Source organism: Athene cunicularia (genome assembly GCF_003259725.1).
Source record: "Athene cunicularia isolate RWA chromosome 2 unlocalized genomic scaffold, athCun1 chr2_part1, whole genome shotgun sequence".
In the NCBI taxonomy this organism is placed as follows: Eukaryota; Metazoa; Chordata; class Aves; order Strigiformes; family Strigidae; genus Athene; species Athene cunicularia.
Genome location: NW_020799095.1, coordinates 61,671,608 through 61,697,509, shown reverse-complemented (window position 1 = coordinate 61,697,509; position 25,902 = coordinate 61,671,608). Strand labels below are relative to the sequence as shown.

The 25,902-nt window shown below is 39.9% G+C and overlaps 1 protein-coding gene across 4 annotated transcripts in view; it reads left to right on the top strand.

Annotated features, from left to right (window-relative positions):
- The window catches only part of FARS2 (phenylalanyl-tRNA synthetase 2, mitochondrial), a 253,757-nt gene that overhangs the window by 144,097 nt on the left and 83,758 nt on the right, over nucleotides 1-25,902 (top strand). For all 4 annotated transcript variants that reach the window (XM_026843387.1, XM_026843386.1, XM_026843388.1 and 1 more), the window contains exon 6: nucleotides 5,864-6,024. In XM_026843387.1, the coding sequence (XP_026699188.1) occupies nucleotides 5,864-6,024 (161 nt within the window). The remainder of the gene's footprint in view (nucleotides 1-5,863; nucleotides 6,025-25,902) is intronic.

Below are 25,902 nucleotides of genomic sequence, written 5' to 3'. Positions count from 1 at the left end.
AGAGCAGTTCTGGAGCCCGCAGGCAGAGCCAGGGGAAATAGACCCAAGGATTCAATTCATTTTTTGCTCTGTGACATAAATTAGGACAGCAAATTGCACTGTCCTCCATAGAGAATGTCCGCTCTTGAGATATGCAGGGATAAGGGAAAAAACCCTCAAAAATGAAGCAAGCCGTTTGTTCAGATTTGTAGGCTGGAGTACAGAGAAAAAGGGAGACCATATACCATAGAAGTGTTTGTAGTTAATGACTAATATAACGGATTGCTCTTGGGAGTTAAGTGGATACTTTATCATATATAATGAAAGGCTGAATATAATCGCATTGTACGGTTATGAACTTTGAAAAAACATCTGAAGTTTTAAGTAAGATTCTGTTTAATGATGGTTTCATCAATGATTTTGTTGTGAATGCTTAGGAGGGCTTGTGGGAACTGGAGAAATGGACTTGGGCAAAGACAGGAAGATGGAAAGGAGCAGGGGAGGAAAACCGAGGAATTCATAATTTCAGAAGCAGAAAGATAAAAGAATTGGAAACTAAAAGTATCAGTCTGAGTTGGGATGAAAACAGGGAAGTTCCTCATTGTTGCTTTGGTTCACTCTTTTATCTTCTTGCTAATCTAGTTTTCCTGTTCCTTTCTGCTCTGGTAATCCCCTACCAGGAATGTTTTCCTCCCAGCTGGTAAATATTGGTAAAATGGTAGAATGTATATTAATTACATATTAAGAGAAAGTTGAATCTGGTGGATGGCTTCCCTGAGTAGATATTTTTTTTAATAGGCTGTTCCTTTAGTATGTACCCAGCTATTTTGATTATGGAACAAAAATAAACATACACATTAAAAACTCAATCAATGCCTTTAAAGTTCTTTTGCTTAGTTTTCAAGTGGAGCAAACAGAACAGATTAGTCTGACCCAGGAGACAAAGCTGTGGTCTCAAAGTGACTATTATTGTTAGAAAATTATTCCACATGTGAGATTTAGTAAGATAAGTAATTTTTCCACAGAATAGGCATAATTGAATGTTTACTTCTTTTCTTGAGTTCTTGAGGAGTGGCTTACTTAGCATGCATAATCTGAAAGCCAAGTCCTTATTTTAGGAGGTAATTTAAAATGAATTGCACACAGGAGCCTGAATGCATCAATTTAACAGAGTTAGAGAATAATATGACAGTTTTGACTTTTGCTTTCTCGGAAGAGAGCAGTTCAGAAGGAAACCAGTAAACTTCATGGCCTCAGTTGCTTAACGTCCCAACCACCTGACCTTGCACTTTCAGTAGCTCTTCTTTATTAGACTGATACCTTAGTATTTTTTTTCTTGTAAAACCTTTGACTCTCGATATATGGGAGTTTTATCTGAAGTAGGAATTAATTCTATATGGCTTATTTTTAACATGGGTGAATGTGGTTTACCTCATTGCTGTGTGCTTCATGTAGAATGTGCATTCCAGTCTCTAGCAATGAATAAATATGTATTTTGCAGAAGCTCTTTTTCAAAGCCTTGTTCATAGGCTATCCATTAATCACATAGAGCTCAAATGTGAGCATAGGTCTTTGTTTCAGGAATTTCTTGGTTTGTGTCAAGTCCCATGTTCATTATGTCTGTGACTTACCTTCTATATAGTATAAAGCACTGATTTGTTTTATAAAACATTATATGAAGTCTGTGTATCCTTGAAAATCTGTTCACCCCTCTTCCCACCATTTTAGATCCTGAATTTTTTCCATTAACAGCCATGATTTGGACTGAAAGCAGGAGATGAAATTCAGGTCTTTGCTTCTGGAACTCATGCCAGCTTTCAGCTACATGCACTTTGTGTATATTCATTTTCGGGCATTTTGTGAAGAACTCCTTATATGCAGGCTGTTGTACGCTTCTGACTTTGCCTCAATCCAAGATCAAAATTTAATTTCTTCTCAGTAACTGCTGAGTATAACAATTTGAAGGCCCAATTTAGGCTTTATTGAAAGAAAGATTTCTTTATTGGCAGTTTTACAGGAGTAGCGAAAATTGTTAAATAAAAGCCAGCATAGATACAAAACCAAGTGTGACTGAAGTGAATAACAAAAAATTTTTGTCAACATGTTCCTAACACTATGTTGTAAAATATGCCGTAAAAATCTTGTACAGTGCAAAATGTCTTGCCTCACACTTCTTGAAGGCAAACATTTTTGTCTGTGGGTATTTCTGAGGATTCAGTGGGATATAATCCATAAATTCTGGCAGGTCATTATATATGCCTCAGTGAGTAATTATGAAGCTTCCCAGCCTGGCTGATCAAATTTAGCTTTCATTTAACAAGGTTTTTTGGAGAATGATTTGACCAGTCTACATTTAAGTGTAAATTGATTCATCTGGGCTCAAAGCTCAAGAGCAGGACAGATAGATGTAACTTCTCAAGGAAGGACACTTGAGCTCCTGTGTAAGACACACCTGCAATGATGCAGCCTTCTGGAGTCAGATTGGACTGTCTCAGCCACCAGTGTGGGAAGTCAGTCAAACCATTTTATCCTTTCCTTTTCTATCTTTGGCTACCTGACATGCAAAGTTTCCAGCAATTTTCTTCTGGTGGGTAGTCAAGTTTTTCATGTTGAGGCAGCAGAAGCCTGGCAACATAGAAACCTTTGAGGGCCAGCTGGGGAAATCTCATGTGTCAGAAAGCTTTATCCATTGAGCTGTGTTATTTCAAGCGGTGATGATATGATTGTTCCACCAGGTCCCTGGAATCTGCCACTTTGGCCAGGTCTCCTCGTCAGAATCTCAACCTGTTTTTTGCCACATTTAAAGCTATTCTGTATTTGTTCTTTCTGTCATGTTGACTCACATTCACTTGACTTCTTTGCATACTACTTGCCAAAATTCAGTGTATTTAAACATACATATGTGCTGTGAAAATCTTTGTGTTGTTCTCTCACTCAACAGGGTGGTTAACTGCACGTTTCACTTCTAAGCCACCTGGTCATTTCCAGTCAGAAATATGTTTAGAAGCATGCTTTAGTCTTGTTGAGTTCTTCAAGGTAGTTCTTCAGATGCTTTAAGTCAACACTACGTTAACTTGGAACTTTGCAAATAGAAATTTGGAGGAGAGATCAGTGACACAGTAACTGAAGATTTGGAGTGCAGTGGAGATTTGCCAGTGCTGATCTGAGGAGAAATTCTAATTATCTCAATTCTCCTTTTTCTTTTTTTTTTTTCTCTCTCTCTACAAGTAGAGGGAAATGTTCACTAATATGGCTTTGCGGACACTTGAGAAGCTCACGATCTGAAGGTTGGTAATTATATTAGGATCATCCAAGTCAAAGTTCTGAGACTAGGTGTTTATTCATAGCTCAGATGACAATGCTCTGAGCTGCTAGGCAGATAGCTGGATAAAGAGTTTTTTGTCTGCCTCATAGTGCAAAAACCTGTGATCTGTCCCAGTTCTTCTAAAACAAAACCCAACCAAAAAAACCCCTGATATAAAATCAAAACAGTCATTGAAGAATTAAAGTACATAGCAAATCAATTAGGTATAAAGTGTGAGGTTAAAAGAGTTACTATAAAAGCCATTCTTCTATCAAAATACTTAAAACCCACAAATCTTAAATGTAAATCTTTGCTTATCAGGATATACATCCATTCTGCTTATCTGTCATATCCTTTTTTCCCTGTCCAATCTACCAGTAATCATCAGTAACATGGGGAAGGAGGATCATTACCCCCTATCATGTATACTTAAATGTGCATCAGTGAATTAATTAACACTAATGCTTAACCTGTCATCTCTAGGTTTCAGGTTTAGCACCTCTGTTGAGATTAAGCAGTGACTGTTCAAAACCCTCATGATACTGCTCCAGGTGCTCTAGTTTACCTCTGGAGAAGGGAGTTGATTGTGTTAATTAGTCTACAGAAAAATCCGTATGTATGTGAAAGTCTGGCACTTTTGAAATTAATAGTTTTGTTACCGAGACAGGAGTTGATCTAAGACAGACAAGCTGGAAATTTGGGGAAGCAACACCATTGCAATGAATTATCTTCCCTTCTTCATAGCGATAAAAATATAATTACTTTTATATACTAGAGTATGGAGAGAAATAGTACTTTCAGCTTGGAAAAGAAATAGTTTATGGTTTAAAGTCAAAGCTCATAATCTCTCCCAAAGACAAATTTCAATACATTCTGTGTACTCACTATCCTTTCTCTAAAAAAGAACTCAATCAGCAGGAGCAAACTGTGCAGTTCTTCATGTAATGTGTCATGGATCATAGGTTTCCAAGGTCAGGTTATCTCAAAGTCTGTTGGTTGGTCTAAAGACACTAGTTTGAGCATCTCTGCTATGAGGTACCTTCTGAGTTCACACCCAGTCCTCTGTTTCTTAGGACTTCCACAGTTCCACTGATAAATTGCTTTCGAAGGTCAGAAAGTGCAAAGTCTTGCCTATGAACACATGAGAAAGGACAAGGCAGAACATCCAGAGTCCTCTGGGAAGTACTCCATGAAGTTGACCAAATTCCTGTGGCAGTGCAATAGTTCTGAGGTTGCAGATGAGTCACAGAGAGGTTCTGCTGAGGACCTGGTATTCCAGGTAAATAGGCTGAAATAAATTAGAAGAATCAAAGTGATGACTGTGTCTTTTTTCCCAAGCTCCCTATGCCTGCCTCTATTTAAACAGGACTCTGGACTGTTTCAATGCCTCAGCATTGAAAGTGACAGCATGCCTCAGGGTGTCATCAGTGCCCAAATAACAGGAACCATCTCCTTTGATAGCAGAGACAGGGGTTAGAAAGTAGACTTCTGCCTCCAGCCTCCTGCAGCATGGTGGGGAAGCTGCCAAGTTCAAAGTTTCCAAAAATAAGAGTTTAAATGAATACTGGGAGAGGCAGGGAAGGCCTTGGTGTAGCTGGATAGCTGCGAGATGTAGAGTGATATGACTCAGGAGCGTACTGCCAGTGCTGATGGTGAGGAGTCAAGTCTGTCACACGTGCACGCATCCTTTCAGCATAAGTGTGTTTATTTAGGCATTTGTTTAAGTTTTAAAAAGCTCTGAGCCTTTGCTGGGCTCTCAGCTTATTTCAAAATCAGTAGGCTGATGGTTAAACGTGGAGTTGGTTCTTGGTGTTGAAAAGATCCCTGTTTAATGGCTCAGTGCTCCTGCCCTGTAAATGAAGGAAGGTATGAATATTTACTTTCCTGACAGAAATGTTGCATCGTTAATATCTGTGCAGCTCTTCTGTATTAAATATTCTTGTCTTTTTATATTTAGTGCTGCATAAGAGAGACGTGTAAGTGAGAGCAGTGGCTTTTCCCAGGGACAGAATCCCAGAGTTCCCTGGTTGGAGGTGTGATGCTAATGCGACAGCAGCTCACATCCCATTGCTCTTTTTCTTCCAAATGCCTCAGAAGAGGCAATTTTGATCCTCTCAAATGTTGGTAATGGCATAAATGCTTCATAGGCTTGGCCTTGTCTGTCAGGCCAAGTAAAATATAATGAACACAAAATTAATGTTTATATGTCTTATAAAACACAACTGAATCAGGTTTGGAAGTGCTCAGCTATAAGGATGGTAAGGGAAAGAGGTGTATAGTGTTATGCAGCATCTCTCAAAGTCTATCTGAAACTTTGGACACAAATTGCCAAGGATGCAGCTTTATTTTATTACCACTTCTGTCTCCTGGACTCAGTGATGTGCCCAGTCTTGCTGCATTTTTGATAGAAGTAGGATCTGTCCTGTTGCCTTTAGATCTTTCATTTGGCAGTTACTTGTAGGCTTTTCTGTCTTGACAGTGCACCTTTTTTTTTCTTGGTAAACAGGTGAACATTTTATCAGCAATTTCTCATGTTGTAAACTTAAGCTCTTGACTTTTTATCTTGTTTGTTTGTTGCAGCTGGTGCTCAAGATAAAATTGGCTGGGCATTTGGCTTGGGTTTGGAGAGGTTGGCCATGATCCTGTATGATATCCCAGACATCCGACTGTTCTGGAGTGAAGATGAACGCTTCCTGAAACAGTTTATTGTGCCTCACATTTGGCAAAAAATAGAATTCCAGGTAAAAGTAGTATATATATAATTTTCTATCAGTACGAAGTGTGTGTAGTCCTAGAGAATATCACATAATTAAAATTCTGTGCCATTAACAGATTAGGTTTTAAGGCAACAGCTTTACAGCTATCATGATTCTCTGATATACTGCAATAAAATCCAGCTTTTGATGGCAACATTTTTTTCAACCAGATAATGTGAGTTGCTGCTGATACACAGTGAATATCTCTGTTTTGTATAACACTTAAGCATATATTTAACTTGTAAATTTATCCAGAATAGGGATTGATTTAGGCCTGTTTGGTTTGGGTTTGTTCTTGAATTGTGTCCATAATTCAGTTTCATTATAAAAATGTGTCTGATGCTGAGCATTCAAATATCGTAACACCAAATTTTCCCATTGTTTTCACTCTATGTTAATTGATGTCAATGTGAGTTGCATTGTTAAACTGGCAAAATGCTTTATGAATGTGCCTTACCATCTTCAATGTGCCAGCTCTTTCCTCCAGGTGATAGTGGGGGAAGAGTGCAGGCTTAGCTTGTGTTTATTTTGTAACTCCTCTACTGAGGTGATTTTTGTAGTTAGCAACCTTGTCTTACTTTCCATAGTTGCAAAGTAACCAAGCGTAACTGGATTGAGTGGAAAGGCTACTTCCATAATATTCTTCAGCATGAGCACAAGAAGGTTCAAGTCAGGTGGCATCGCTGGTCTTTGGGGGAATTGAGCTGACACAGCTGTGTAGATGTTTGACGAAGTCTGAAGTGCTAAAGCAGCAAACCACTTTTTGCTGCTGCCTTTTACCATTTTACTTGATTTGTTTCTGAGCAGCTTGATTGTTTTTTAAGAACTGAAAATAAAGAAGGGAAAATCAACAGTGATAATGCCTAGATAACATTTGAGCAGCCTCCACATCAAATCAGTAGCAACATCCATTTTTTAACTCATGGCAATTCTGACTCATCTCTGGTAGAGTCAAAAATTGAAAATAGTATTTAGATAGATTTGGGGGGTGGGTTGGGGTTTTTGGGTCCAGTTCTGGTTTGGTTTGGATTTTTGTTTTGGTTTTTTGTGATACTGGCATTAGGGTATTCAAATTGTAGTTCTTACAGAAAGAAAACAGGCTTTTGCCACTCTTCCTGAAGGTGGGTCTGCCTGTAGGTTTCTCTGTTCTACAGAGTGTTTGTTGTCCTTTTCAATGAGTGCTTTTTCTTTTCCTTCTTTTCAGCCTGTATCTTTCTGATTGGCTTTGCTCCTGAGGAACACAGGTTGTGTCTTGGTTTACAGATTGCAGTCTGATCTCTAATAGAACTAAAATGAGATTTCTTGGGCACTTTAAAATTGTGGATCCAAGCCTCAAACTGATACTGGCAGTAGATTGGGTTTTTGGGGGAAGGCCCAGTTTGTTAGAATGATATGGTCTGATGTTGAAGATGAACTGTAGAGAGGGCTGGCTCTCTGGCTTCTTTGTGTATCATTTTCATGTTCAACTTCAGGTAAAGCCAGGTGTAATGAACCAGTCTGAAAATGACAGAGGCATAGGTTACTGTGGATAGACTCAGAGGAAAGGACATGGTTTCTAGGAAGCTAAAAGTGAAAGAAATGCATATTTTTTTTTTTATCATTGGTGCTGTTTGGTAATCTTAGCTGAGCAGGGGCTGCTAGGAGTACATGGTTTTGTATGTTTTGCTGGGTAACTGTGTCATCAATAAGGGAGTGGTGACAAGGTCTTGGTGGACCTTTAAGCATTTCTTCTTGCTGAGCAGCATTGGTTTCAGCTGGCATTCGTTCAGCTTGGAACAAGGAGAAAAGTTCTACAACCCAGAACTGGTATTGTAGAGAGAGTCATGAAGTTGAGGCTTGCTGGCTGGAATACATTGTGAAGTAATAACATGAATCAGAAGGTCGGATGCAGCAGGTGGGGGACCTCAAGGAAGATAAATTGTCAGCTGACACTGTGCTCTTAGTAGGACCAAATGGAAAGACTGGAGTAATATTAACTGCTGCTTTATCACATTAATGTGTTGGCGGTTGTAGTATACCAACAAATAGGTCACTGAAAAATACACGGATTGGGAGAATGAAGGATATGAAGAGGGACAGCAGAGGTGGAAAAAGGGATCATTTTCAACCTTTTCTTTTTTTCTTCTAAAGAAAGGATATGGCCAAAGTTTTAGAAACAGATTTTTGCTCTGTTATCAAGCACTTCTTAGGGACTTTTTTTCTTTTTCTCCTCCTTTTTTTTTTTTTTCTCTTTCTCCTTTCCAACACATACATACACACAACCTACCTGCATGTCCCATCTTCAGCTGTGGTAGAATAATTCTCCCTAATTCTTAGTTTACATTTTTCAACTCTGAATAAAAGAGAGTAGAGGCAAGCTTGCTTTTTTGTCTGTAGCCAGCATTCATTCGGTATCTTACATTGAGCTTTTTCAAGCTCAGTACTGTACATACTTCTTGTACATACTGGCATTGCTTTTTAAAGTGCTAATGACCCTTCGAATACAAATAGTGTGAAATAATCTTTGGTACTACCATAAGATCTCAGGTGATGGGAGTTAATAAGCCAGTTTTTCTTTCTTTCTGTTCTGTGTTATTTTTCAGGTATTCTATAAAGCCAAGTTGGCAGACCTTCTGTACCTGTTTACTTGCTAAAGAGACATAATTAATGAATCACATGGTTTATTCATATCATATTTGAAAGAAAACTTTTAGCCTGTCTTCCAGTGTTGATGTTGTAAGAAATCTCAGTGGATATTAAAAAAGTATCAGATTTTCTGCATGCAGGGCCATGCAGTACTTTTCAGCCTGACTGAACTGAACCAAGCAGCCCAGGTGTTTTGAGAGCCTTTCATTACACAAATTGAATCCTGCAGCCTCAGAAGGCCTGGGTAAATGTCCATCCTTCATGTGCTTAACTGAAATATACCTTTCAACCTTTGGATACTCCCCCCATCCTTTCTTATAATCTGAATGTTATCCACAAACATAAATATTTTTCTTTCTGTTCATTAAAATGTTCTTCAAATACATGAAGTTCACACTATGTAGCAGTAAACTTTAATAATAGCTGGGCTAAATATACTCTTGTTCAAAAATGGAATTTAATTGGAGCATCTTCTTGGGACCTAAAGTATATGTTTTGTGCCTTTTAACAGCCTGAATGTGTCAGACTTTTCCCTGTGTCATCAGTTGCTCAATATACGTGTGCAGGATTCAGTAGGTCAAAAAGCTGCTGGGAAAAGCTGACAGTGCTTGTACCGTTGTGGCCACTCAGCACAGCAGTGTTAGAGTGCTGTTCCCCACAGATCAGATTATTGCCTTGATTTGGATTACCAAATCACTCTAGCTACAAATTGACACAAGTCACAGCAGTGTGGGGGATCAGAGGCTGGTAATTTGCCTTCAATCACTTGTGTAGGGCTTCTGCTCAGGATGTGAAATGAAAGGCCAAGGATGAACAGGGAAGGAAGGATTAAGCACCTGAAAGGTGTAATATAATAAAACAAATGGCTTGGATCCAGTCTAGTACGCTGTGTTACATCAGTGTTTGTCAGGACTCTGAGCTTAGTTGCATGTAATTGCTCTCTGGTTCATGCTGAGCCAGCATTCTTACAAAAAAAAAAATGTGTCCATGGGCTCTGACAACTCTCAAGAAAAGGTACAAAACTAAAATTACATTTAGGGAAGGAAGACATTCACAGTTCAGATGAAGTGCGGTGTGCCCAGAGGTGTTAAGACAAATGGGTTCTGGTGGCGGGACAGTTCCTGGAACCTCCATCATTTTGCTGCCCCAGCGACCCAGTGGCATGTCATGTCAGTTGGCTGCTGATGCATTCTCTCCTCGCACTTTCATCTGATGTTGCTAGCAGCTGTGGCTGCTGTTGTTTTAAGATTTGTTTTAACTGCAGATGAGCCCTGTGGCCTGGACTAAGGTCAAGCAGAAGCATGTTTATGCTGCTCTAAGGGAAGCACTGGTACAGAGGGAATCTGGATCAGATTCCTAGCTAAACTGCAGTCTCCCTCTGTGAGATTATGGGATTTGCTTACTTATTCTTTCCCTCATGTCTGCAATTATCTGTAATATTCTGCAATATCTGCAATAAGCCTAGCACCACCTACCCTTTACCACGCCCTTCCATCAGCTCCAGGGGCTGTTCCTTCTTTGTATCTGCTGGCACGTGTAGTCTCCCCAAACTCCTTTCCTTCATAATAAGATGTTAGTTTCAATACTCCAAATAATAGGCTTTCTAACCAAGATTATTCTGATGGCTCCAGGATAGTCAAAGCTCCCAGAGCAGCTCTGCTGGGAGACCTGAGGGGCTAGTAATCTTTGGCAGTGGAGTGAGGAGAGTTGACAAGCACCTTGAATTGTCACTGTTCACCTCCTGCACAGCTGTAGCCAAAATGGTATATGTGGCCCTAAGTTAGGAGGCTGTCCCTGCTTGGAAAAGTGAACAGTCAAGGTGAACAGAGATGAGAAAAAGTGTATTTTCAGAAAGATGCAATTGTGTGGAAAGAAGTGATTATTTATATAGGAAAAGAAATCAAAGTGGGCTCATTTTTCTCCTGTGCAAGATAGCAAAGGCTGGCCTCACTCACTCCCATTTGCCTTTGCTCAGAGTTCAATAGGAATTAAGCCCCTATTCTAATGACAAAAGATTTATCCAGTAGCCCAGTTTGCACTATTTGCTACGCATGTGAACCATCTCGTTCACACAGTACAACTTTTTTACTTTACTGTGCACTTTTCAATTTTCTTAGATAGTCATCATCCCTGTGGATCTTTCCTATGCACATACCCAATTGCTGCTGGGAGACTTACAGCTGTCCTGAAGCTTTAGAAGATGCTGAAAATAAAATGCACTGACAGGTCCAAGGGGAAACTTTTGCAAATTAAACTGTTGTACTCTATAGCCTTTATTCCATGCTTGAGAAAGAGAGCATCTAGTTTATGTCAGCCACTTCAACCAGTTTGATCTTATTACATTCATTGCACAGGGTGGGTCTGTATGATCCATCATTAGTACGCTACTCCATATAATTTATATTTATCTTCTCAGTCTGTGATTAGCTTTATTTTCCAATAAAAAAGTAAATAGATTCACTGGCTGCTACATTTTTAGATATTTTTCATCAAGATTAGGTAACTCCATGCTTAAATGGTTATTCATTTATTATGTTTACTTTCTAATAGTGCATCTATTAAAGGCAAATACGCAACCATTAGTATGTAAATTTAACTTGGATGTCTGAACAAATGAGGTACAGCCTCAACTGTGATTTATTGTCTAATTAGTTTTACTGTAATTGAAGATATATAATGTGTGTGTATGCATGTGGAGGTACAACAGAGAATAGATGATGGTGTAGCATAAACATTTTATTGGTATGACTTTGGGAAGGTTGAATTTCTTATGAGTGACTTACGTAGATCATCTTATATGAATGTCAATAAAACCTTTACAGTGCTGTATGTCATCTCAGGTTTGTCTGTATACTGTGAAGAACATTGTGAAACTCCTTTTTTTAGTTTGCATAGCCATGGGAAGGTGGCAAAAATATCTTCTTCATTGCAGAGATGCTTCACTAAGCTGCACGATTGGATTAGAAATCACTTGATCATCATGTCTTCTCTCATCAGAACATTATATCTCGTATTGTTGGTAGGCAGTGCTGGTATTGAAGCTCTGGGAACCTGAGCCCTCTGGCCTCAGTCAGGCAAAGTACTGAAGCACATGCTGAGCTTTAAACTTGCGAGTAGTCCCATTTAAATCAATGCGATAGTTCCTGTGCCCAGTCAAGCATAACCTAAATGCCTAAATAGTTTCAGATCAGAGATCTTCATACTTCCTGGGATCCAACTGAGAGTGATCAGTGCCTTGCAGGGCTGAAGCAGAGGAAACTTTCAAAATGGCTGTTATTAGCAATATGAATTTAATCTGGCAAATCACGAACTTAATTTGTAAATTCTTTGATGCAAGCCAGTTTTACTGATCAACACTTGGGTAAAGAAGGTCAACAAGCAAGCATCTGGAGAGTAAACAGGACTTGAATTCCCATTCTCAACTGAAGACAATTGGCTGAAAACATGGGAAGGAAAACAGAAAATAGGGGCTCAGAAATTAAGAGAGTGAGTAGATGGACAGTCACATGAGACTGGATACAAAAAAACTCAAGCCACTGAGATAAGACTAAGAGGAAGGTAGAAGAGAGAAGAGCTATACTTTGGGCATTGGGAGCAATATGAAAAATTCTGGGGGCAAACAGAGAAAGTTTAAACAAGATGGGGGTGAGGTGGGGAAGGGAAGAGTCTCTTTTCTCTCAGAAAAAGAGAGTAGGTTTAAGACAAAAAGCAGTTGAGACTGATGCAAAAGTCTCTTTCTAAATCAATCAGAAAGTATTCCCAGACTTTGTACTGTATAACCTACTCTTGATCTCCTTTTGAAAAATCAAGAAGTATGAATGCCCACAAAAATAATGACCACAAGCCATCAAAGCAATTCTGCACTTTAAAGTATTATCATCACTCTTAGGTTGAGGGTGGGGGGTGGTGTTGAAAGCCAGAAATGTCTGAGAGCAATGATTGAAACATTTATAGCAGCTCTCCAAAACTCAGGCATACCTCAACAAAAGAAAAAGCATGATGAAAACTGGTGTATCCAATGCTATCCTATCCTAATTTGATTTTGTGGACTTTTAAAAAAATCAGCAGCTTACATAACCAGTGAACTGCAAATGAGTAATATAGTGGCTTTTCTATCATAAGATATAATAAACAGATGCTCAGACACACACGCAATTTCACTGGAGCACAACTGAACCTGTGTGCTCAGACTTTCAAGGTAATGAATTTTCCAAACACATTCAGTGCTTTATTTCTCTGGCTATTCTTAGCTTTTTATTTCCCCAAGTAAAACCTGAGTGAGGATACTTACCACAGCTACTGGTTCTATAGATGCTGTGTTTTGTTTAAAAGAGAGGTGGTGTCTGACATTGTACAGAAGAGCAGATATGGGAAGGTGTTGAAGAGTGTTTCCTGAATTAGTTCAGTGTGCTAGGAACAGCAATATGGGGATCAAAGGAGTACCCTGTCTCATCTTCCTGCCACATCTTTGCCTTGGCTTTCATTCTTCATAGAATCTAAGGCTAATTCAGGTTGGAAGGGACCTCAGGAGATCTCTAGACCCACCCCCTCCTCAAAGTAGGGTCAGCTCTGACATCAGCCCAGGTTGCTCAGGACATTAGCCAGTTGGATCTTGAAACTTTCTGAAGATGGAAACTGCACAAGCTGTTTGAGAAACCTATTCCACTACATGAGTGTCCTCATGGTGAAGAAGTTTTTTCTTATATCCATTCTGAAATTGTCTTGTTTTGACTTACATCTGTTGTCTTTCATCCTCCCACCACACATGGGAGAAAAAAGCCCGGGTCTGTCTTGTTAAAGACTTCTTTATATGTACTTGCAGTTGCTGTTAGGTACCCCTGAAGCTGCCTCATCTACAGGCTGAACAAACCCAGCTCCCTCAGCCTTTTCTCACAGGGCAAGTGTTTCAGCTCCCAATCTTCTTGGTGGCCCATTGCTCCAGTGTCTTTCCTGTGCTGGTGATGGGGGCATGGCAAAAGTGGATGCAGTACTCCAGATGCAGTCTAACAAGCACTGAGTAAAGAGGAATGATCACTCTCTCTATCCTGTTGATAAAGGCCAGGGTATTCTTGGCCTTCTTTGCTTGCAGGGTGCACTCATGCCCAATTGCTGTTCACCAGGAGCCCCAAGGTCCTTCTCAGCAGAACTGAGTTCTTTTTGCATGTTTTCTTGTTATCCCTTCTGTGGCTTATCAAGGAGATGTTGCTTTTCTTCACTGTCAAGGCACTTCATAACCTGTTCTCACCTAGCAGCCCTTAGTCCTTATGCAGAAACTGATGCCTGCATCAAACTGGACAGTGATTTCAACATTTCTTTTCACTTGTTAAGTGTCCATGTGAGCATTCTGGGTTTTTTCTGATACTGCTTCTCACACTGGGGAAGAGCTCTCTGTGATATCCACTTTCCTGTTCTCTTTCAATCCTCTCCTTCACAAACTCCCAATTTCTTGCAATGTCTACCAAAACTGCTGGTAGCAAATGTCTGAGGTGGTGAAAAGCCAAGAGACCTGTCTGTTATTTCTGAGTTTTCATTTCATGGTTCTAGTGGACTCTACCTCAAGCTTTCATCTGCTTGTCATTTTGTCTTACAGTTAGCACATCAGCCTTTAGGGGCAGGAACTGTCACAGGACTCCACATTTTGATTCTGGGTTTGTGAAACACTTAGTGTGCCAGAACCCAGGCCCATGACTAAGGCTGCACTGAGATGACTCTTGGTAAAAATAACCACTGACGGGGCTTGTGGTTCCCAGCAATCCAGCTGCTACCCTTTGAGCTAATACTGATGATGCAGGTTTTCACACATACCCGGTTTCCATCCCTCCACCCACCTACTGCAATCTAGTCTTACTGATAGCCTCCTGTTGAACCTGGACAAATCAGCAATAGTTTAATTCCTTTCCGCTTGTATTTGAAAAAATGGCAATAGCCCTTTGCACTTAGATTAGACAGTGATATTTATCTTATGTAATATCTCCGTCTGTTGTCTGCTGGAGTGCCAAAGGGCAAAGCAAATCCATGTCATCCATCTAGCAGCCACCTTGATAATAGTGAGAAGTACAAAGAAGCCTATGGTATTCACTAGCAAAAACATAGTTCTTTTCCACTCCTTCACCTATATTCCTTGAAAATACTTTAAGTAATTCTAGGTTGTTTTCACAGTCTTAGAATATTTGAAAACTCTCATGTTTACCTCCATTAAGTTGTCACATGCCAATAGCAGAATTGTTCTTGCTGGTGGTAACTTGAAGCAAAAAAGTTAGTTTGAGCTGTTCTTTCTGGTTGAGTTTTCTGCGTTGTATACAATTGTCCCAGTTGAAATTTGTTTAGAGTGGGTGAAGTATATGTGTATACATGTACAAAGAACAAAGTATTTCATCCCTCCTTTCAGTTTTCTATGCTAATACATAGTTAAATCACCATTAGAATTTTTATGACTCCAGGTAACTCTAAAACCTGGATGTAATTATGTGTTTCCTCAAATTCTCAGCTATGTGGGAAGTTTAGGGCTTTACTAACAAACTTGGAGAGTGCCATGGGGGTTTTGGGAAGCTTGCAATGTGAAATTACCAGTGTGTCCATCTGGAAGATGTCCTCTTTTTTTGACTGAAGGTCCAGTCAGAGCAGTTGAAGATTCTCCCTGTTTGAAGGATGTTGGTGGTTTTATGACTGCTCTGTACCACTTGTTCCCAGAGCCTTGGTTCTCACAGTGTCAGGATGAAAAGCGTAATATTTTCTTCCTTCCCACTTACCCATGTTTCCATGTATTGTTCTGTTCTGCTGTTCCAGTTGTACCCCAGCAGCTACTTATGTGGCTGCACTGTGAGGTGGATCAGGGACCCTTTTTCCTCTGTGGTTCCTTAAAGCCATATCAGTTCCCTGATCTGCTTCTCACAACTGAGGAGACAGCAGTTTTCTTTCTGGAGGCAGGATAAAACCAGGGGACTAGAGAAGAAAGAACAGTGTAACTTAGGTGAAGACATACAGCTGTTTTTGTTGAAAGTTTTTTGTCACTTAGATTCCAGTGGTGGCATCCCAAGTGAAATACAGCTGTGCAATGCTCACGAGATCCAAAGGCCACTGAGTCTGTAGATGTGTCCTGTGAATTTCAAATTGGGTTGTCCATATCTTCCCAAACAGGTGTTTGCCATTTCCCTTCCATATAATTAATGTAAAAATACTTACACTAAAAAAAGGAATATTACCTGTTGAAAAACAAATTAAAAACTCAAGATCACATTTTTTTCCTGCCTCTCCATAGTCTGGAAAGTTGGAACAAAATGGCAGAAACCCAGCCTCTCACAAGTCCACAAGTCCTCAAGAGTGATAACATTCACAACATATCCTTGAAAAGCTTTGGCACAAGCAAAAGAAAAAAGAAAAAAAGGCACATCAAGAATGTCCATCTCGGGTGTGGCTGAATTTAGAGCATGTTGTTAATTTAGAGGATGATGGGTAAATATGTAGAGAATGTGGTATAGCCAGCAGGTGTGTCATCAATACAAGGGAAAGAGAATCCCAGCAGCTGGAACAGACCACCAGGAATTTCCTTCAAATTTGTTTTTAAACAAAAAGGAGCAACTGTAGCCTTGACTAAATTTTGAGCTCACCCCAACATGATGTAAATAAAGAATGAATTTCCATTTACAAATGCTGCTGCAATGTACAGTTACTGTCAGTAGAATTATTTTGCTGCTGATGTCTTTGGGTTTTTTGGTACCAAAAAAAAAAAAAATGTAACCCAGTCAAAGTACACCTGATACTATTTAAATGATTACTTAGCAAAAAGTACAATAAGCTTCAAAAATCATGTGTTACTGTGGTTTGCTATGATCTCTAAACCTCATATATTTGCAGTTTGACTGGTTGAGGCTCTTTAAAACAAATAGCTCACAAATGAGTAATTCTGCTGCTGAGTATATCAACCAATCTTTATTGCATCCCAAATGATGAAGTATAATGGTTATACAAAGTGCTTAAATAAGCCATGGAGCAATTTCCATCAGTGATATATATGCTGAAACCCACATTAAATTAATATTAGGTGAAGGAGTAAACCTGGAAATCTAAAATAACAATAGATTTTGTATTGGTTATGTGAAGTTATGAGAACCAGCTGCTGGTGGTTTCAGCAGGAATCCACAGATGTTCAGAGCTTTCAGTCTTAACTGTCTACAAAAGTATGTAGCTAGTAAGGAGGGTAACCCTTACACTTTTGACAGTATTTTTCCAATATTGTTTTAATTATAGTTCAAGGAGTAGAATTCTGGCTAGGAGGATAGCACAGTAACTATCTTGACTTTAATCTTTGGCCCTGACCTGAGAAGTGACTCAGTTTCCCTACTTGATAGTTCTGTTTCCCATGCTGTTTACAGTTGTAGCTGTCTTGTACCTCCTGCCTCAGCATGATTTCTCCAATAATATCCTTGGGTGGGAAGTTCTTCAGGACAGGGCTCTGTCTACTTAATGGGACCCTGGTTTCTGACTGGCAGACCTAGGTGATTATCACAATCTGAATATCTGCATACATACAATGGGATTAAATACATCTTTGTGAGTGTACATTATATATTTGGTTTAAGAATAAACTCCTATTTCAAATGTGCCTAAGCACTTATGCTATGCAAGTATATGTCTTTGGAGATACAGGTATGTATTGGTATGCATACACAGCCACAGAAATACAAAGCAGGTGGGAGGAAGAGGTATCTTGAAACCAGTAGGAAATACGCTCTAATTCTTTCTACCAGTTTTGGATAAAAGGATGGGTTTTGTCATAGATGTTTGCTTGATAACTGTTTTAACATTTGTGCCAATGTTTTACATGCAAAATATACATTTTGCAAAGAGCTTTTGATGAAGTGATCTATAAAGTCATGCCTAAACCCTCACAGTCATCATCTGCATCATGATTAGCCATTGCAGCTCAGCTGTAGTGTCCCTAGGAAATGATGGCTGGGGAGAACAGTCTGGGTGCATGTGTGCATATGCGTGAAGAGGAGCACCTTTTGAAGTACATGGTGTTAATAAAAAACCCCTGATTTTCAGCTCCTATTTCTCTGATCAGAATATGAATTAGGCTACAGAGAATAGCCAAACAACAGAAGGCACAGTTGGGAAGAACTGTATTATTCTTATCATACCCATCCTCAATTTCCTTCATCTTGCTAGTGTGAGACACACATGGACCATGGTAGTGACAGCCTAAAACAAAATGTGACAAGTCAGTAATGCTTTGGGGTCTGTATGCTGCAGATGATTTGTTTTTGCAATTTTCTAAAACTGAATAGTGGGAAGAAATCACCTCTTTTGAGGATTGCTTGCATCCTTCTGCTCCTGCACACATTAAATCCAGTTATCATAATTATTCCCACATGTAATCTGTTCTCTTAAATCAGCAATAGTGAACCCATTTTCTTAATCTTGCAATGTAAGGAAAGGCACTAAATAAATGCCTGTTGTGCACAAGGATTCTGGTTGTAGAGATTTAAATGTTCCTCACATTGTATCATCACATATTTAAATGCTTAGTGTATTTTTCATGCTTTTTGTATTTAGTCTGTTCTTGGCTTTATGACTTTTCTGTTGTTTTCTGTTCATAAGTGTTGTTACTCTTTAACAAGAGTATAGCTTTAGGAATGCTTAGGGTCTGCCTGAAAGGAAAAATTAGAGACTTTTCTGCCCCTTCTGAGTATTGGAGAAGTAAATAAATCCATTCATTTCTGTTTATCCCTAGCTTATCTACTGTTCTTTAAAAAGTTAGATACTGTTTTTAGCTTGCTACATTACCTTAGTGTTTTATTATTGGTTTTGCACTTTGGAGGTTGTGATTTGTATGAATTTAATACTTAAGGGGGAAAAAAGGGGGAAAAATGAAGCTGACTACTCTGGAAACTAAAGTACTGGGTTTCGCCAAGAGTCATTGCAGCTCAGGACGTTTCCCCAAGTAAAGAGGGAAACCCAGCTATTTTAGTGACTTTGGAAATCATGAAGAATATTTCAAAACCACCAGTAATCTGCTCAGGTAAATTGCTGTATGTGGCAATTGGGATCTTTTAACTAATAGGGAGCATAGATTTTTATGATGGTGTATCTACAGTAGCATCTCTCAGACGGTACAGCTTAGCTCATAAGTCTGAGAAGTGTAGAAAGACAAGGACATTCCTTTGTAGCATAGCAATGTCCAGGGCATCATATGAAGTTGGACCTGGCGAAGAAATATGAAGCATCATTACCATTGTCTTGGAAATCTCTGTGCTTTTTAGGAGTGAGAGAAAAAAAAACCAAAAAACCCCACAGTTTGCTAGACAGGAAGAAGGACATTTTCAGGTGTTGTGTGTGCCTGTAAGATTTGTAATGCCAGTTTATTTCGGTGTAAACCATATTCAGGTATTCTGGAGATTCTGCTATTTAAACAATAACTCTCCAGAATGTTGGATTTAATGAGAAGAAAAGGAAATATAATCAACAGTGCTTTATATGAGATTTTTCATCTAAGCTGAAATAAAATGTTGGGTGCATTTTGTTTCTATTGTTCTGCTATGTATTTGGAAGAAATACATCTTCATATTGCTGCAGTCTCTTTCCAAATACTCGCATTCTTTATTTAGATATAAATCTTCTATATGAATTGTTGATGTGTGCAGTATTTTACCCCACTGAGCTATTTATCTCGGCATTATTATTAAGCATAACGAGAAAAAACATACAAACCAAGACATAAGAAAGGAGGAAACCTGACTTCTGCGCATGGCAAAAACACTGACTGCCTGCAGCAACCAATGCCTTCTGCAGGAACTGCAAGTGCTCAGCACTGCTGAAAAAGAAATTCTTAGTATCTGCTGAGAAGTTGGGTTTCTGCTGATTTACACCAGTTTATTGCCTGTTCTTTACAGGCATGGTAGATACTTTTTAGGAAAGTGCAGGATTGTTACATAGAGTCTTTATTCACTGATGGTTTGTGTCTCCTCTCCCTCTTGATCCCTGCTACAAAAATGATAGTGATTCAGCCTATGGGGTGGGAGATTTGGATAGGAAGGACAGACAGAATATGGTCAGCCGGTGCAAAATACATTCCTAAGTGTTGATTATTAGGTTTGGTGTGAGAATATGCTTTGCCATTTTGGTGATTTCAAATCACTGGATTCCTTTCCTCAGGGCACAAGCTTGCTTTCTATAGATGACACCACAATGTAATAAATAGATTGGCCCATCTGTTGCCCTTTGTTTCTCAACAGTTCTCTGGTAACAACTGCTCGAATGGGAAAGTGATACCAGAAAAAGCATTTATTGGCTTTTAGTTGTTTTGCGGTGATATAAGTGTGTTTGAAATGGGAGATTAGCACTGTGAAACCAGCTAGCTCAGTAGGCCATCAACTGGGAGGCTGGGGAAGGAGCATGAGGAGAATGCATATTTTTCCACAGCAGACCTAGAACTTCTATAGGAACATGTCAGACTAATCTCTTCTTCACCCTGGTGCTTTCAAAAAGGGGTTGTAAAAAGCTGAGAGGTGGGAGTGAGTAGTAGAGACACATCCCTTTTGATGGTTCTCCCTGTGAGTCCTATCTGTTGTATGGAAATGAGATTTTTTTGACTAGTCAAGCACAGAGCAGAAGGTCCATCACTGCTATTTAGGAATCATTTACATTTATTTTTTGGTGTTTTTTATAATCAGATCACAAGTGGCAAAGCATATCCAAATGTCCAAATGCGTGGGTATCTGGATTTCTCTGCTGTGATTTATGCAACAACCCTACCTGTAATAGTATTAGGTCAATCCTTTTTTCTTTTTTTTTTTTTTTTTAATGTCTTTCCTGCACCTTTTCAATTCCTTACTAATCATATAAAAATAACCTTTTCAGTGGCAATAGAAGTTATCTTTTTGTGTCTGGAAAGCATCTGAAAAGCCATGTGTTGTTTCTTAGTTTTTTGACAACAGGTCAATTTAAAATACATATTTGCACTCAGTGTATTGTGGCTTTAAACTTGGAGCATTGTCCATGACAAATTTAAATGAGCTTGACTTTAAAATAAAATGCTTGCAATTTAAAATAACGTCATGCATAAGAGAACAGTGTCCCTTCCTGGTTGGACTGCAGAGGCTTAATAACTAGCATTACTTTTGAATAAACACGTTTAATGGCAAGCTTTCTATTCACTCATTCTGCCACAACACCAGTCCTCTTGTCCATTCTTCATAGTGCTTGGAAAAGGTGGAGGAGCTTATTTAAGAAGTTTAATCTTTTCATTGGCTGTTACCCTTCTTAATTTTTCAGTGTCATACTAGGTATCAACTTTGTCAGACAGGCTCCTCCTTAACAAGCTGCAACTTTTAGCGTGCAAGAAAGGTTGTATTTGTTCTTGTGCGTATATACATGTGCATGCGTTTGTGATAAGTCTTTGGGTTTTTCTCTACTCAAAGGTGCTTCACTAGCATTGGAGAAGGTGACTAAAGGAGATGATAAGAAGAGCTTACATGGTGAACACAAGCAGAATATAAGCAGTTAACTCTTGTTTTGCACCTTCAGGGAACCTGTAACATGACTTGAGAGATAAACTCTTACCTTCAACAAGACCCCATAGGGCTTAACCTAGGTGGGGAGAGGACAGAGTTCAGATGGTGGCATGCACCACACAGTAGAGTGGGATCTGGTCCACAGATTTGGCCAGGCACAAAGCTGCAGTTCCTGTCAGGAGGCCTTAGCTGCTTCATCCTACATTGTAGGCTGAGTCTTACCTAGAAAGACAAACTGTGTCCCATGACACCTCCCTGCTCAACCTGGGTCTGGGACGGGTGTTTCACCTTTGAGAACAGTTTAATTTTCTGTGTTTCTTGATAGCATTGTTTTCTTTCTTATATTTCCTGCAAGGTACTTCCTGTATCTCTGTAATTCCATGATTGTTTTTCCCAAGGGATGCCTTTAGGCAAAGAGAGTGCTTTGCCAAGATGAGGAACAGTAACCCAGTGCTGTTTAATTGTGCAGGCTACTGCTGACAAACAAGCTGGTCTTTCTGCCAAACATGATTTTCTTCAAGGTATTGATTGCTAGAAGGGAATCTGACATCACTCCCCCTTTTCACCCCCATGAACGCCTGTGAACTGCACTAGTTGGAGTGGGAACTGGGTTATTATTTGATTGATTCGACCTACAAATGTGTGTTGGCAAATCCAGTTATCTGGAGTATCTGTAGTCAAATGTGGCTGGTGGTAGCTTTCGCTTGGGTTCTTGTCTCAAACGAAGGAGCAGGCTCAGAACCAGGACTCCTAAACAGAGCTTAGAAATCAAAAATTTCCATCAAGCAATGCAAATGAAAACCTTTAGGAACAGAAAGGAACTAGGCTGGTTAGAAAGTAAAAAGGGAAGAAAATGGGGGTGGCTTTGGAAATGTTTAGGCAATCCTTCCCCTTCCCCCAGCCCTAGAGCCTCTAGAGGACTTAATTGCATAGTACTGCTACCATGCCTAAGAGGAATTGTACCTAAGGTGATGTACACCCAGTTCTTGTCAGTAGCTCAATGTCTATGCTGTTCTCCATACTTGCTTTAAGATGAGAAATCACTAAACTAGATAAGGAAAGGAGATTCAGTTTGATAATATTGTCATTACCAGAATGCCATGAAAGAAGCAATTTTCTTAAAAAGAAAAGACATATTAATCCATACCTAACCATCCAGCTCAAGTATGCTGTCTCCTTTGACGGCAAACTGCAAGTGCTTGTAGAACAGCAGAGCGCATATGGAAACAGCGTGATCCTTCTCTACTTTTACTGCTTAAAGCTGAGAGAGGTCTGCTGAACTAAAAATGCAGTTGGATCGCTCTGTTTAACAGTAAATAAAGGATCTGTCCACTGTGAATTTGTATAGTCCCTTTTGGTTCCGTGTAACAGATCCTTAGTTATGGTATGCACAGTGTGAAAAAAATGCACCCTTTAATTCATTTTAAAACTGATGCAACCCTTTCTCTCTCCTCCTTTTTACTTGCTTCTGTGAGAAGTAGTGAAGGTTGTTTCCCTTTCCACATTAAATGAATTAATGGCTTGAAAGCCATTGGGGACACTCAAAGGCACTCACATGATATTCAAGGCAAGGATAGAGCATTCTCATCCATGCGTGAAGAAAACCTCTTCCACTCAAAATGGTCCATGTACAAGCCGAGTGCCTGAATTCCAGGGAGCACATGATGTTCCCATGGACACATGATACCTGTATGTGTCCTGCAGAGATGAAGAGCTCTGTTGGGGGGTGCAGATTGCCATCCAGAAAGGGCTGGTCATAATTGTGTGTTCATCCCTGAGAAGCTCAGAGACTACTGGAGGCTAACACTCTTCCACTGTTCCCTATGAGGGACAGAGCAGTGCATCAATCCCAAACTGGTCTATTTGCTTTTGTTTTAAGAGCTTAATCCCAGAACATATCTCTATATCTGCTTATCAGACTTTATAGAAGTTGTCTGTTGAAATGTCTCCATTTCCTCCTTTGGGTATATGTATGTGTGTTTACACATAAATGTATCTATGTGTGTGTATACATGTATGAATATATAGAATTTACTATATATAACTAAGAAAAAAAAAAGATTTGGTGAAGGGAAGGGTAGAAAACTTATAATGGAACATTGTGACTGCAAATTTTAAGACATGACAGCCAAGAAATTCAAAATTATGCTTCCTGCAGCAACCGTAATTTGTCTACACTGGTCATAAACACGAAAGTGTAAATCTAGGAGCATACACACTAATACAGGAAACTTCATTATGTGCAAGGGGGCTAACTTACAGTTGTAAATTTGCAAATTTGAATTTCATGCCTGTTACGTGTTTAAATTTCCTATGATAACACTGAATTAATGTAGTTTAACCATGGAATATATTAAGAAAGGCTTAGCTATTAGAGGACTGTAGCTTTCATTTTGATGAGAATATGTCATAGCATTAGAACTGTATAGTTTATGTACATATTTCTTCAAAACATGGGCAATGCAGGACTGTTAGAACTTGACAGCTGTGATGCTGCTGTCTCATATTTTTCTGACTTAGACTGGTGATGGCAGTAAAGCATGGCTGGCTTTTTAATAGTTTGGCTGCTGTGGAGTTGCTAACCCAGTACATGTCATCGTTAACCTTGCGTTTGTGTCGCTGCTGTCAAAATACAAGTACAGCTTTTTCCTCTGCTGTGTTTGTCGCTTGTTCATTGTGTCCCTCATCTGCAGCCAGTATCAGGGAGGGAACTGAGTGAACAGCCAGAAGCACAAAACTTCTCCTGTCCCGTTGGCATGTTGCACTCATGGTTACTGCATCTGGGAAAACGTGGGTTTTTTTCCTTATAATGCCAAATATTTGTGGAAAGTGCTGAGGTTCATTCTGTTTTTTGGAAAAAAAGATACTCTGTGGCCTTGTGCCAGCTTGCTCACTGGCACTGGCTGTGCATTATCCCCAGCTGGTTTTCTTCTAGAGGTGGGGGCTTCTGCCATGTATTATATTTTCTCTCCCGTGCAGCTGTAAGGTACCTGGATCCAGGCTAGCTTTTGATCCTTTGCTGTGTGCAGACAAACAGAGACTATTCTTACAGTGACCAAGTGATTCCTGCTGCTGAGGTGTCCAGGGTAGTACCATGGTGTGGCAACGTGCGCAGAACCCAAGTATTTGCTATTTTATGCTGACAGATGAATTCTGGTGGATCCTGTTGCTGCTTAAGACAGCTGTGTCTCAATGCCTCAAGCTGCTGTAGTGCTTCATCGAGCATATATTATCATAAACCACTGAAAGAGACAATTTTTAGCTGGCTACAGAGGGCTGTGAACTGCAGTGGTGGAGGAACAGGCTGGTGTTTGTTTAATCAGCTGCTGCAGGGGCAGTTATTTTGGACAGAAAGGTGAAACAGAGGGCTGGGGATGAGGAGTGTCTTAAACTATCACAAACCCATGTAGAAGACTCCCAGCCCTGAGTTTTCAGTGATCAGGCATGGGCGAGGCAGGCTGGCAGAGCAGGGTACAGCACTGGTGTCCAGCTACAAACCGCTGTACTAAAATTAGCATCCTGAGAGGGAAAAGCTTGCAGTTTTAGTAAGTACTTGGCTTATTTATTAACCAGAGAAGGAGGTGTGACTAATGACTAGTAAACATGTATCATTGAGGGTGGATCATCATAAGCTTCCATTTTATTATTTAAAAAAAATGATAGTAATTCAGTACTCCTAAATGCTTTCACCTTGGGTGACTGAAAAATGCGATGTTATTATTTGCAATATTCCTTACAAAGTGGGCTCAGTGGAGTCCTATAGATAGTGTAATTACTGGGAAAGCACTCTTGTTTTCTGAGGCTGTTGAAAAATGTCAAAGATAGTGCACTGCAGTGTTTAAAATTGAAAGTAAACAGAACATTTAAAGTAGCACTGTGACGACAAAGCTCTGATGGGACCCAAGAAGTGGTGCAGAGTTTGTGCGTCGGCAGTGCTGTCCACCAGGCCTGGCCAGCACCTTGCAGCAGCACTCTGCAGGTGGGATCAGTTCTACTTTTTCCTAAAACTCTTTTCAGTTCCCCAAAAAACTAAGGGGGTGGTCAGGCAGCTGAAGGAGGGACAGCAGGGCTTCCAGGCTTGGGCAGTGTGCCAGGAGTCATCCAACACAGAGACAGCAGAGCCAGCCAGTGTCCTGTTAGCTTCTCCGAGCATTGTGCTGGAGCACACCTCAGTTGTGAAGAGAATGTAGCTGGAGGTGGTGGCTGGAGGTGACAGCAGGGCAGAAAATGTAGTGGGAAGAACACATTGCTCTCAAGGGGAGACTAAAATGTCTGTAAGCTCATAAGGAAACAGTCTTCGGAGCTGCTGTTTGCCTTGAACCTAGAAAGGGATGAACATCAATGGGCTTCATATCACTGTTGTTAAAGGACAGGAGAGTTTAGAAAGGAGGACAATGATGGCAGTGAGACATCTTGGACCACAGTATGTATTTGCTGGGGTGCTGTCCTGCTTGCAGCTGGGATAGAGTTAGTTTTCTTCCTAGTAGCTGGTACAATGCTGTGTTTTGGATTCAGTGTGTGAACAGTGTTGGTAGCACAGTGATGTATTACTTGTGGCTGAGTAGCACTTATCCTAAGTTAAGGATTTTTCAGTTTCTCATGCTCTGCCAGCAAGCAGGTGCTCAAGAAGCTGGGAGGGAGCATGGCCAGAACAGCTGACCTGAACTAGCCAAAGGGATATTCCGTACCATAGAATGCTGTGCTTGGTATATAAACTTGGGGGGTG